The sequence below is a fragment of the Mastomys coucha genome, unplaced genomic scaffold (assembly GCF_008632895.1).
Source record: "Mastomys coucha isolate ucsf_1 unplaced genomic scaffold, UCSF_Mcou_1 pScaffold5, whole genome shotgun sequence".
In the NCBI taxonomy this organism is placed as follows: Eukaryota; Metazoa; Chordata; class Mammalia; order Rodentia; family Muridae; genus Mastomys; species Mastomys coucha.
Window position 1 is genome coordinate 24,089,419 of NW_022196911.1, and position 13,226 is coordinate 24,102,644.

Here is a 13,226-nt window from a genome sequence, read left to right on the forward strand (position 1 = left end):
CAGGCTGGAAGGCTCGAAGAACAGGCTAAGGGGCACAGACTACTGTGAGGACAGTCATCCAGGCAGGGTGCCGATCTAACAGACACCAGTCATTCATGGAAATGTTATTCATAGAGAGAACTACAGTCAGCTTGTTTGTGCAGTCAGACGTGGCCCCTTCCCCTCTGTCATTTTGTTAGCTATCTCATTGTTCCCAAAACAGTTCTGTACCTTCTAGTGGTCACTCTCATCCTCCCAGCTCGCAGGCCTCAAAACTGCTCACCTGCTCTATCTCTGTAGAGCTTCCTGTTGTTGCCCCTGCCATCCCTTTCTTTCCCTTGTCAAATACTTTGTTTTGTTTTGAGACAGCATCTTTACTATATGTAATTCTAGCTGTCCTGAGGGTCACTGTGTAGACCAGGCTGGCCTAGAACTCAGATCCACCTGCCTCTGCCTCCCCAGCGCTGGGATTAAAGGTGTGTACCACCACACCCAGCTTCGTACCACTCTTCAGCTCAGTACCATTTGTTAAGATCTGAAGATTTGTAAGCCCTGGAGTAAATAAAGCCTTCAAGGCCTGCTTCTAGAAGCTGTTGTGCCAACTGCCTGTAGAACACAGGATGTAACAGGAAGACGATTTCTCTACCACAGAGGTCCAGGAACTTAAGTGATCTCCCAGAGGACACTGACAAACTGAGTGCCCTGCTGAGTGCTCGGGGTCAGGTTAGAAACATCTAGAAGCCTAGGAGAGAATGCCGCCCTTGTTCGTGCGGGACGCTGGGAGGAGCCATCCTCGGGGAGTGGGGATTTTACCATCTTTGTGGTCCTTCCTTACGCCCCTCGAGTGGTTTGGCTACTGTCCACAGACTTGGATGGTCATGACCAAGGGCTCAATCTTTCCCACTACCCAGACGCACTGTGCTCTGCCCTCCCCAGGGGCCGGAAAGGATTTCGCATTGCCCTCAATTTGCTCATCGCCATGGCATTTCTGGCCAGCACCTTTTCCATCCTGGCCGTCAGTGAGAGGGCTGTCCAGGCCAAGCATGTTCAGTTTGTGAGCGGCGTCCATGTGGCTACTTTCTGGCTCTCCGCCCTGCTGTGGGACCTCATCTCCTTTCTCGTTCCCAGTCTACTGCTTCTGGTGAGTGCTGGGTGAGGTGGACCCCTACTCTACACACCCAGCGAGCACACCTGGGGTCCCCTTGCCAAACCTGGACCAGCAGGGAAAGCCATCTAGTAGCTGAGTCTGACCCTGAAAGCCAGTTGGAAACAGCAGGTGTTTTCTTTCCTGCCTTTTGATAGGCAAGTGCTGGGCTAGCTCTGCTGGTTCTAGCTCTAATAACCAAGAAGATGCTTCTCAGAGAGGACCTCAAGTGGCAGCCACTGTGGAGCCCTTGCATCTGCATGGCCAGTCAGAGCCTAGGGACCACCCTTTCCCTGACGTGGGAGCCTCCCACTGGCCTGTACACTGACCTGCCTCATGTCTGCTGCTGCAGGTGGTGTTCCAAGCCTTCAATGTGCACGCCTTCACGAGAGATGGCCACATGGCTGACGTGCTGCTGCTGCTCATGCTGTATGGCTGGGCTATCATCCCCCTCATGTACCTCATGAGCTTCTTCTTCTCAGCTGCGTCCACAGCTTATACCAGGCTGACCATATTCAACATCCTGTCGGGCATTGCCACCTTCATCATGGTCACTATCATGCGTATCCCAGGTGGGACACTGACCACCACCCTAAACCACTGGCCACCCACTGGCCAGCCATTTTGTCCTCTGCTTAGCCAGTCACAGGGTGGGAGGGTGTCTAAAGCATTCCCCAGGGGAGGAACCCGACCTTCCCTGCCTGGATCAGTCCTCAGGCAAGTGTATGGTATCTGCCAGCGATAACTAGTCTGTACCTCTTCCCAGCTGTGAAGTTAGAAGAACTTTCCCGAACCTTAGACCATGTGTTCTCGGTGCTGCCAAATCACTGCGTGGGGATGGCGGTCAGCAACTTCTATGAGAACTATGAGACTCAGCGGTACTGCACTTCCTCAGAGCTTGCTATCCACTACTGCAAGAAGTACAGTGAGTGTCCAGATGGGCCTTCTTCAGCTCTCAGCTCTTCCCCAGGACTTGCCTAGCCAAGGAGCTTCAATTAATCTGTTTGTCAATTCAATGAATCGACATCTTGCTCAGTGAATCCCAAAGATAATGCAAGGCTTCATGTGACCTGAGATTAGTTGAATCTCATGTGTCCTCTGGCCTCGTTAAAGCCACCAGGGTTCAGTTATGAGGCTTTGCCCTGTAGAATGTATTTAATGCTAATAACCTTTCAGAGGCCCAACCTTTAAGTGCCACAGTTGGATTCATTTTCTGCCTTTAAAAAAAAAAAAATGCCCATGTATGGGCGTATAGCTGATGCCTACTGTCTGTGTACCACATGCTTGGTACTCCGTCAGAGCCTCTGAAGTGGAGTTCAGGTGTTTGTGAGCCACTGTGTGGGTACTGGGAACTGAATCCCCCTCTGGAAGAGAAGCTTAATGCTGTGCCTTCCCTCCAGACCTGGATCTCCACAGTCTTAACACCCCACAATAGGGATTGCATTTGAACTCCATAACAGGGCTCAAATGTTCTGAGTCTCAAGACACTTGATCCACATCATCTCCGAGTCCCACCCCTGCCCCTTATTCCTGCTTCCAGGTTCTGGACCTGCACTTGGGCGTCTGACTTTCCCACCTGTCCTGGTGCCCTGCAGCTTCTAGAATAGACTACTCACTCTCCTTAGGTCGTTAACCAGTGACACCGTCAAATGTCTCACTTCTTAACAAAGTCATATTCATAGATTAAGAGATCTCTTTGGGTGTGGGGAGCTTTTTATACCTGAAATGGTCTCCTTTGTACATCAGCAGGGAGCTAGGCAGTCCTACCTCCAGAGCCCTGCATACCCTTGGGGAAAGCGGCTCTCCCCCACTATGTTGCTGAGCATTGCACTAGGACAGAGCTTGTGAGTGCCTGTTCCCACTCTTAAGTTTGAATGCCTAGAATGGGGGATGTGATTTGGGCGTCTTCACATTAACACTCAGTCCCAACTCAAGGTAGTGTGACTGGCAGACAAGGGTGTAATTTGTGAGCAGTCTCTTGTCATGGGTGTGCATGCGACACTCCACGTGGCAAAATTCTTCCAAAGCTGAAAACACCTAGACTCTTGTTTGACATTGACTAACACAAGGCATGGCTTAAAGCATTAGGGACATAGGGCCTTAGTGGAGGGTCTGGCCATTTGTGTGGCCTAAGGAGCTAAAGATAGGGGTCTGGGAAGGGTGAGGGTCCTCAGCTGAAGGCCCAGCCATGCTTTCTGCCCTGCATAGACATCCAGTACCAGGAGAACTTCTATGCCTGGAGCACCCCAGGTGTTGGCAAGTTTGTGACTTCCATGGCTGCCTCAGGAGCCATCTACCTCACCCTGCTCTTCCTCATTGAGACCAATCTGCTGTGGCGACTAAGAACCTTCATCTGTGCCTTCCGGAGGAGGTGGACTCTGGTGAGTGGCTCCTGGAAGCTAGGAATGCTGGAAGGTGCACCCCTGGGCCTGGGACAGTGAAGGACCGCTTCCCTATGAGCCCAGCCTTGAAACTTAGCCATCCCTCCCCTTTGTCACACTGCCTCATGGCTGACACAAAGTGTTCTCCAGCATGACCAGCTCCAAGGACACTGTCACAGCGTAGGGGACCACCACCATCCCAGCGCTTGAGAGGCAGAGGCAGGTGGATCTATGAGTTTGAGGTCAGCCTGGTCTACAGAGTAAGTACCAGGACAGCCGGGGATACGCAGAAGAAACCCTGTCTCAAAACAACAACAACAACAACAAAAGCCAAGTAGTGGTGGGCACACCTTTAGTCCCAGCACTTTAGAGGCAGAGGTAGGTAGATCTCTATAAGTTCAAGGCCAGCCTGGTCTTCAGAGTGAGCTCCAAGACAGCCAGGACTACACAGAATTTCTCTGTGTAAATAAATTAGTAAAGAAAAAAGAAGAGGGCTGGAGAGATGGCTCAGGGGTTAAGAGCACTGATTGCTCTTCCGAAGGTCCTAAGTTCAAATCCTAGCAACCACATGGTGGCTCACAACCATCTGTAATGAAATCTGATGCCCTCTTCTGGGATGTCTAAAGACAGCTACGGTATACTTACATGTAATAAATTTTAAAAAAAAAAAAAAAAAAAAAAAAGCCAGGCAGTGGTGGTGCATGCCTTTAACAAGGCTGTATAGAGAAACCATGTCTCAAAAAAAACAAAAAAGAAGAAGAAGAAGGAGAAGGAGAAGGAAAAGGAGAAGAAGAGAGTCTAGAAGAAGGAGAGAAGAAGGAGAAGAAGAAGAGAGTCCTGGGGGATAGCTTAGTGATGAGCACTTGTTGCTCATCCAGAGGACCAGCATCAATTATCAGCATATATGTGCTGGCTCACAACTGACTGTAACTTCCTTTCCAAGGGATCCATCTCCCTCTTTTGGCCTTCACAGGCAATGTACTCATGTGGTGCATGGATACAAAACAAAACCCATACATATAAAATACATTTTTAAAAGACTACTTTTTAAAAAATTGCCTGTAACTCCAGTTCCATGGGATTCAGTGCCGCCTTCTCCACAGATACAAGGCGTGAACATGGTACACAGACAGACATGTAAATGTAAGCAAACCAACCATACACAGACACAAGGTGTATGCATGGTGTACAGATACACATGTAAGTGTAAGCAAACAAACCACACACAGACACAAGGCATACACATGGTACACAGACATACATGTAAATGTAAGCAAACCAACCATACACAGACATAAATTTAAAAACCTTTCTTCATATCACTCGGTGAGTATGATTTTCTCCTTGAGTTCCACACAGCTCTTGTGCTACTGCTAGATGCTGAGTTTAGACCCTAAGACCACTTGCTTCTTGTGAAAGAGTGGGGGGTGAGGGTAGGAGGGCTAAGAAGGCCCATCAAATTCCCCATGTCACTGTGGGCTCCTGGCCTACTTCCATGGGGCTGGAATTCACTTGTGTAGTCTTTATCTTCACTAATCAGGCAGAATTGCAGAACCGGACATCAGTGCTTCCTGAGGATCAGGACGTAGCTGATGAGAGGAGCCGAATCCTGGTCCCTAGCTTGGACTCCATGCTTGACACACCGCTGATCATCAATGAGCTCTCCAAGGTAAGGCAAGCTCTGCCCTCCACTGGCCACCCAGCTGGCCCTAGTGCCCCAGAAGCTAGTAGGGGCTAGAGACCAGAGGGCCTGGACTGTCTTCAGGCCTCCTCACCTGGGGCTTTCTGGCTGGCATTTTACAGGTGTATGACCAGCGAGCACCGCTCCTTGCCGTGGACAGGATCTCCCTTGCAGTCCAGAAAGGGGAGTGCTTTGGCCTATTGGGTTTCAATGGAGCTGGAAAAACCACAACATTCAAAATGCTGACTGGGGAGGAGACAGTCACCTCAGGGGATGCCTTTGTTGGTGGTTACAGCATCAGTTCTGATATTGGGAAGGTAGGTGCAACAGGGTTCCTGACTGGTGTGGAGCAGGCAAGATCAGGGCTACCCTGGAGGCAAGATAGACTTGTTTCTGGCTCACCATAGGCATAGCAATATTTGTGGACATCAGGACAGGACAGTGACACATGGTAAGCGTATGGTAGAAAGGAAAGAAATGCTAGCCAAAGAAACGTAACTCAGCTATCTCTGTCTATCTAAGACTGATCTGTAGATAAATATAGACAAAAATAAATAAATATGGATTTGAAGATCTAGAAAGATAACAGGAGAGAAAAGGCCCACAGCCCATCCACAGGTTCTCACTTACTGGGCTGAAACCACAGTGGTGGGCCAGGCACAGCCCACATGTTCCCTCATGCCTGAGAAAGTAGAGAAGGCTCCTGTGCCAAGCAGAGCTGGAAAAGGAAAGGGAATGAATGTGACCTGGCAGTAGGTACCTCCCCTGAGCTGGTGGTAGGGAGCACTGGACTGTGGCATCCCCACATGTCAGAATGCCAGGAAGTCCTCTGGAGGGAGGGCTCAATGCTGAGCTCTGAGATCAGAATACCATGGCCTGCTGTATGAGCACAGCAAGCAGCCAAGCGAAAACCATCACCAGAACTCGTAGGCACAGCACTCAAGTAATAAACAAACTCAGATTTTTTTCTAGGTTTATTTATTTTATGTATACGAGTGGTTTTGCCTGTGTGTATATTCTGTGCATGCCTGGCCCCATGGATGTCAGAAGAGGGTGTTGGGCTCCCTGGAATTGGAGCTACAGATGATTGTGAACCACCATGTTGGTGCTGGGAATCAAACCCAGTTCTACAAGGATGGTGAGGGCTCTTATAACCACTGGACTATCTCCACAGCCCACAAGCTCAAATTTAAGATTTTTAGTATTTGGCTAAGATTATAAAAATAACTTAACAGTGGTGGTGCAAGCCTTTAATCCTAGCACTTGGGAGGCAAAGGCAGGCAGATTTCTGAGTTCGAGGCCAGCCTGGTCTACACAGTGAGTTCCAGGACAGCCAGGGCTACACAGAGAAACCCTTTCTCAAACCCCCCAAAAAAAGAAAGGAAGAAGGAAGGAAGGAAGGAAGGAAGGAAGGAAGGAAGAAAGAAAGAAAGAAAGAAAGAAAGAAAGAAAGAAAGAAAGAAAGAAAGAAAGGAGAAAAGGAAGGAAGGAAGACAGACAGACAGACAGACATTGCTGGACATCCCAGCACTCAGCTTTAAGGCCATTGTGGTCTACATAGCAAGTTCCAAGAGAGCCATAGTGACATAGAGAAACCATCTCAAATAAATAAAAAAGAATTTAAGAAGCATTAGAAATGCATGCACAGGTGATCTTGCAGTGAGCCACACCTGATCTGAAACTTCAGGAAGGGAGTGAGGTGGTACACTTAACCTGAGGTCCAGAAGGAAAGGAGATGTTGTGGGGGAGCCAAGCCAAAGCTAAGAATTGTCCCAAATCAATGAAAAGCAGACTCTAGAGAATCTCTAGGAGGAGACTCTGCCAGCCAGCAGAAGGTACGGGGCAGACACCACACACACCAGAGCCAGGAGAGGCTTGCTCTGGTGTCCTGGCTTTGCTGCGCATGGACACTAGCAAGACACCTGTGAAGAGTGATGCCCACTACAAGGCTATTAGCAATGAGCCTCTTATTAGAGAAGAGGCATTAGATGTTTGTTAAATACCCGAGGGAGAGTGTGTGATCACATGTCAGCTGGAAAGTCTTATGTGGTGACCATTTGTATAATAATGAAACTATTTTCTTTTAAAGATTTATTTATTTATTTATTTATTTTATGTACATGAGTACACTGTAGCTGTCTTCAGACACACCAGAAGAGGGAGCCAGATCCCATTGCAAGATGGTTGTGAGCCACCATGTGGTTGCTGGGAATTGAACTCAGGACCTCTGGAAGAGCAGTCAGTGCTCTTACCCGCTGAGCCATCTCTCCAGCCCGGAAACTATTTTCTTTTTTTGTTGGTTTTGTTGTTACTGGTCTTGTTGTTCTTGTTGTTGTTTTGGTTTCTGGTGGTAGTGGTGGGGTTTTTGTTTAGGTTTGTTTTAGTTGGTTGGTGTTTTTTTTTTTCAAGACAGGTTGTCTATATGTATCAGCCCTGACTGTCTTGGAACTCACTTTGTAGACCAGGCTGGCCTTGAGCTCACATAGATCACTGTCTGCCCCTGCCTCCAGAGTGCTGGGATTAAAAGCTTGCACCTCCACACCTAATGAAACCATTCTTATGCTAGCTAACCTCACAGTTGTCTGTCATAGGCTCCTGGCATGACCACTTGCTGGCCCATCTGTCCCCTTGGCAGCCCAGTCCTTCCTGAGTCCCTACTTGGCTATTGCTTAGAGAGCTTCAGCTATAGTCAGCCACCTGGGCCTAATTACTAACTCTGGAGAGACTCGGGAGATAGAGAATAAGGACAGGCATTGAGGACTGCCTCTACAGGCAGGCACCATGAGCCAGGGGGTTCCTCTGAGAGATGACCTCTCTAACCCATTCCCTCCCATGCCACATTCTAACCTAGGTACGGCAGCGGATGGGCTACTGCCCCCAGTTTGATGCACTGCTTGATCACATGACTGGCAGAGAGATGCTGGTCATGTATGCACGGCTCCGAGGCATTCCTGAGCGTCTCATCGATGCCTGTGTGGAGAATACTTTGCGGGGTCTGCTCCTGGAGCCACATGCCAACAAACTAGTGAAGACTTACAGGTGCGACCTATACTCACCCTCTGTTCCTGAGGGCCTTCTCAAAGTAGTTTAGGGTCCCCTTACCATTAAGCTCAAGATCAGTAGCTCCAGAACCAGCCAGGATGTGACAGCACGCCTCAGACCTTACCATATCCTGTCACTTCCTTCTAAGACAAGCTGACTGGCCATGGCAAGGCCCCCTGTCCCAGCTCCCTCTAGGGCCTCCAGCCCCATGCAGTGGCCTTTCCAGTACTCTTCACCTCTTCTCTCTCCTCTGGGGTGCTCTAGAGGCCTTGGGTGTGGGCTTTGGTTGGGAGTAAGGATATTCATGGTAATCACTGACCTTGCCTCCCACCTGTCACCCATCCACCCCCAGTGGTGGTAACAAACGCAAGCTAAGCACTGGCATTGCCCTCATTGGAGAGCCTGCAGTCATCTTCCTGGATGAGCCATCTACTGGCATGGATCCCGTGGCCCGGCGGCTACTCTGGGATACTGTAGCCCGGGCCCGAGAGTCTGGCAAAGCCATTGTCATCACCTCCCACAGGTAGAGTTTGGGCATCTGTGGGTCAATGGAAGAGCCAGAATGAGTGGCTGGGGTGGGACCAGGTGAGCAGAAGATATGGCAGTAGCTAGCACGGCTAGGACATTTGCCAGGCTCTGAATGTGGGTACTCTCAGTATGGACAATCTGGAATGTCCTGGTCTGGGCACAGATCCCCTCCTGTCTGCACAGACTTTGACATTCAGGGTGGGCATCAGCCTCCTCCAGCACTGTCTCAGGCCCCCACCCTTTCCCCAGTATGGAGGAGTGTGAAGCCTTGTGTACCCGGCTGGCCATCATGGTCCAGGGCCAGTTCAAGTGCCTGGGCAGCCCGCAGCACCTCAAGAGCAAGTTTGGCAGCGGCTACTCCCTGCAGGCCAAGGTCCGGAGTGAAGGGAAGCAAGAAGTACTAGAAGAGTTCAAGGCCTTTGTGGACCTGACCTTCCCAGGTGTGTGATGGTGCTGGATGGGACCTGTTAGCTGTCACACAGAATTTATCCCAAACTCCTGACCCCAAGGACCCCGGACCATCCTCCCCAGCCTGACCCACCTGATCTCCTTTCTGCAGGCAGCATCCTAGAAGATGAACACCAGGACATGGTCCGTTATCATCTGCCTGGCTGTGACCTCAGCTGGGCCAAGGTGAGTGCAGGCCCCGGAATCCAGCAGGGTGCTAACATAACAGGGATCAAGAAGGAACTTCTAGGACTCCCCCTGCTGTGGTGACTCCAGGTTCTTTTCGGGCTAGAATCACATTCTAATTTTCCCCTGCCACTCACCCTGATATTGGCTGGGTTTGAGGTTTTATATGTAAAATATTTGAGGTGGAAGAAAATAAATGTTTGCATGGAAGGAAACTGTCCTGGAGATGGAACACAGTTTACCCTCATGGGAGTGACTTCTCCAGGGGCTCTAGGACAACAGTGAGGTCCAGCCTCCCATTCTCAGAGGACTTGCCTTCTGGGCCCTAGGCTCTCTTACCAATGGCTTTTCTGTTTCAAAAAGGTATTTGGTATCCTGGAGAAGGCCAAGGAGAAGTATGGAGTGGATGATTACTCTGTGAGCCAGATCTCCCTGGAGCAGGTCTTTCTGAGCTTTGCCCACCTGCAACCCCCTACCACTGAGGATGGACGATGAGGAGGAGCTCTGCTGCCTCCAGAGCACCAGGCATGGAAGGGGAGAGTCAGTGCTCAGCCGTGCATCCTCTCCCTCCCAGTTGCTCTTTTCTTTCATTTTTAATCACTTTTTTCTATGATGGACATGAAAACAATCAAGGTGATATGCACAAAGTGGACCATGTGTGTCTGTCAGTGCCTATAGGCAGGGGTCAGCATGCAGGTTTCCACTCCTGAAGTCAGGTCTCTGGACCCACAGTCCCAGACCCCATCCCACTGTGCACACAGGCAGGCTTGGTCTTTGGATGGGGAACTGTCCCAGCTGGTACTGCAGCTAACCTGGGGGTTGGGCTTCTTTTCAGTGCTTATCCAGAGAGCCCCCAGGGACCTGTCTATGTTTACATATGACACTAAGCTCCCCTAGGCGGGGAAAAGAAAGCCAACAGGGTTGAGCAGCAACAAGGATTTCTAGGCTGCCAACAATGAGCAGCAAAGTTGCAAATAACTTCATGAAGGAAAGATACTGGCTCTGACTAGGTGCTGAGACCTTTGGCTCCCAATGTAACTGTGGAGGCGTCCTTAGATGTCAATGTTCCTTCCAATATGAACAGTGGACTGGACTGATCTGATCCTGAGCCAGATGTCATCCCACAGAGCATCGGCAGCACAAGAAGAGATGTGGCCAGACTTGAAGCACAGTCCTCTGTTCCCAGCTCTCTGCCTTCAAGAAGTTACTGGCCACAGGACAGTCAGGGACCACTACAGGGATGCGTAGTGTCATCTCTTCAGGATACACTTAAACATATTGTGATTCTATAAAAATAAAGGATAAGGGGACATGACCCGTCTTTGAATCATACATATATATGAGGGGGGGTCATGGGACTGTAACATTACCTTGCAAATCCCACATCCAACATGGCTTTCATACCAAGTTTCAAACAAAAGCAGGAGTTGGCTTTTCCTAACAGAGAGGAAGCTCACAGGATTCACTGCTGTGGAGTGAAGGATTAGGCATGAATTACTTTTCTAGTGATAAAATACTTGACCAAAGTAACTCAAGGAAGGGTATATTTTGGCTCCTGACTCCAGGGCACAAAGGGACAAAGCTGTGGTGCTGGCAGCTAGGAGTGATCGGCCATGCCGCATCTGCAGGCAAGGATGCCGGTCCTGACCATTGGCTCCCTTCTTTTCAGTCCAGGACCCTAGACTGCAGAATGTTGTCACCCACATTTCTCGTAGCTCAGTCTGCCAATGCAGACTGGAAAGGAAAGGGAAATGGCAGGTCAGACTTCTCACCTCAATATAACCTAGAAACTCCTTCACATGCCCAAACATGTTACTGTGGTGATTCTAAACCCCCTCAAGTTGATAATCATCACCATTACAGTACCCAAAGCCAAATAAAAAGTGGGTCCTGTCTACATCCAAAAAAACAGTATGAACTTGTGCAAGACACCTCTGACTCCAACATCATCTGTGGGCACATAGAAAAATTTCACAACTTTCTTCAACATGAGTCCCCTTTTATTTATGTGCTACTGTTTCTTTAAAATGTTGAGTCAATATTTCTGAATTTTGCTGGGCAGTGGTGGTGCACACCTTTAATCCCAGCACTTGGGAGGCAGAGGCAGATGGATCTCTTGAGTTCTAGGCCAGCCTGGTCTACAGAGTGAGTTCCAGGACAGCCAGGGCTACACAGAGAAACCCTGTCTCGAAAAAAAAAAATCTGCATTTTACATCCTTCTAGAATTAGTTAGTTTCAGAAAAACTGCTTTTCAGAAGTCATGGCCACAGGACAGTCAGGAACCATTGTAGAGCCGAACAGCCATCTCTTGGCTATCCAGAAAAAGGCTGAGGGACATGATCACAGTCTGAGTGACACAGGCAATGGGGAGTTCTGGGGTTTGGTCACTCTCTGTCTTAGTGAGCTTTCTGATTGCTGGGATAAAGCTCTGATGACAAAAGAGGAGGAAGCCTTCATTCCAGCTCAGGTTATGATCGAGTCAAGGAAGCCACAGCAACTTGAAGGAGTTGCTCGCGTTGTATCCTCAGTGAAGTAAACATGGAGAGCAACAGCTGCTTGTGCTCAGCTCACCTGGGTCTTAAAAAAAATTAGTCCAGGACCCAAACTATTGGAGCTCAGGAGTCAGCCCACAGACACACAAACGCCAATCTCAGTCAGACGGGAGGTTCACTGAACACACGCCCAAAGACTGATGGACCAGGGCAACAGCTGGAAGCTGGGGGCCTGTACATTTCTCAGGGCCAGCTTATAAAAGCCAAAGCCACACTGAGCCCATCCTCAGGTGCAGAAGGTGCTTCCTGGTGGTGGGCCCTGACTCAGCATTTTAGACATAATGGTTCAAATTGACCTTTAATATGATGAGTCCTAAGCGAAGCTTATAGCTGTGGAATTTCTTAAAATTAACAAACCTCAGAACATTACAGGGTATGTGGTCTGCATGACCCTGCTCTGAGTCAAGTTATTTTTCTGTGTCAATGACTGGCAACAATATGAAATAGCTGGCAGGCATGGAACAAAATCACTACAGCTATGTGTGCTGGCTACTCCCAGTAGTCAGTTTGACTACATCTGGAATAACTACAACCCAGAAATGGTGGGCATACTTGTGATCCAGATCTTGAGGCTGGAAGACACAGGCTTCTGACCTGGATCTTGACCTGGAGATCTTGAGGCATAGTGACCATGAAAAGCTTAGGCCCAGGCAAGGTAGTACACGCCTTTAATCCCCAGAGATTGAGTCAAGCAGATCTCTGGGCTGAAGGTCAGCCAGGGATGGAGCAAGTCCCAGATCCAGGTGTGGTGTTACGCACCTTTAATCTGGACCACAGCTTCTGCTGGAGGCAGAAGGACGTTGGAAGAAGGAAGATTCGCTCTTCTTCCCCAGCTTGCACTTACTTGCCAGCACCTCTGTTGGAACCCACTTCAGGATTCCAGCTTCTACAGGAGACCAGCTGAAGCAACTAGCCTCTTGGGACAGAGCAACTACTAGAGCCTGGGACTTCCCGTTCATAGCTGAATTGCAGACTCATTAGAATAAATTCCCTTAATATATTGAGACATTCATAAATTCTGTTACTCTAGAGAACCCTGAGTTCTTTAGAATACACTATGCTAGTGGGCAGGTGTCAACATAACCTTAGGGAATGGGGCCACCCACAGTGGGTAGGCCTTCCCACCTCTGTTAACCTAATTAAGATAATCCTCCTTAGATGTACCCAGAGACCCATCTTCTAGGTGATTCTAAATCTCATCAAGTTGACAATTGAGACTAACCGTGCTGTCTCATCATTTTAAGACAGTTCGTTTTATTGTGGGTTTTTTTTTTTTTTTTTTTTTT

At 49.0% G+C, this 13,226-nt stretch overlaps 1 protein-coding gene across 5 annotated transcripts in view; it reads left to right on the top strand.

Annotated features, from left to right (window-relative positions):
- Positions 1-10,703, top strand: part of LOC116078496 (ATP-binding cassette sub-family A member 3) — a 53,050-nt gene extending 42,347 nt beyond the window's left edge. For all 5 annotated transcript variants that reach the window (XM_031353745.1, XM_031353747.1, XM_031353746.1 and 2 more), the window contains 11 exons: positions 916-1,120; positions 1,476-1,695; positions 1,890-2,048; positions 3,332-3,504; positions 5,045-5,173; positions 5,308-5,502; positions 8,037-8,224; positions 8,580-8,750; positions 9,005-9,195; positions 9,315-9,388; positions 9,752-10,703. In XM_031353745.1, the coding sequence (XP_031209605.1) occupies positions 916-1,120; positions 1,476-1,695; positions 1,890-2,048; positions 3,332-3,504; positions 5,045-5,173; positions 5,308-5,502; positions 8,037-8,224; positions 8,580-8,750; positions 9,005-9,195; positions 9,315-9,388; positions 9,752-9,883 (1,837 nt within the window). In that variant the 3' untranslated portion in view covers positions 9,884-10,703. The remainder of the gene's footprint in view (positions 1-915; positions 1,121-1,475; positions 1,696-1,889; positions 2,049-3,331; positions 3,505-5,044; positions 5,174-5,307; positions 5,503-8,036; positions 8,225-8,579; positions 8,751-9,004; positions 9,196-9,314; positions 9,389-9,751) is intronic.
- The last annotated feature ends 2,523 nt before the right edge of the window (positions 10,704-13,226 follow it).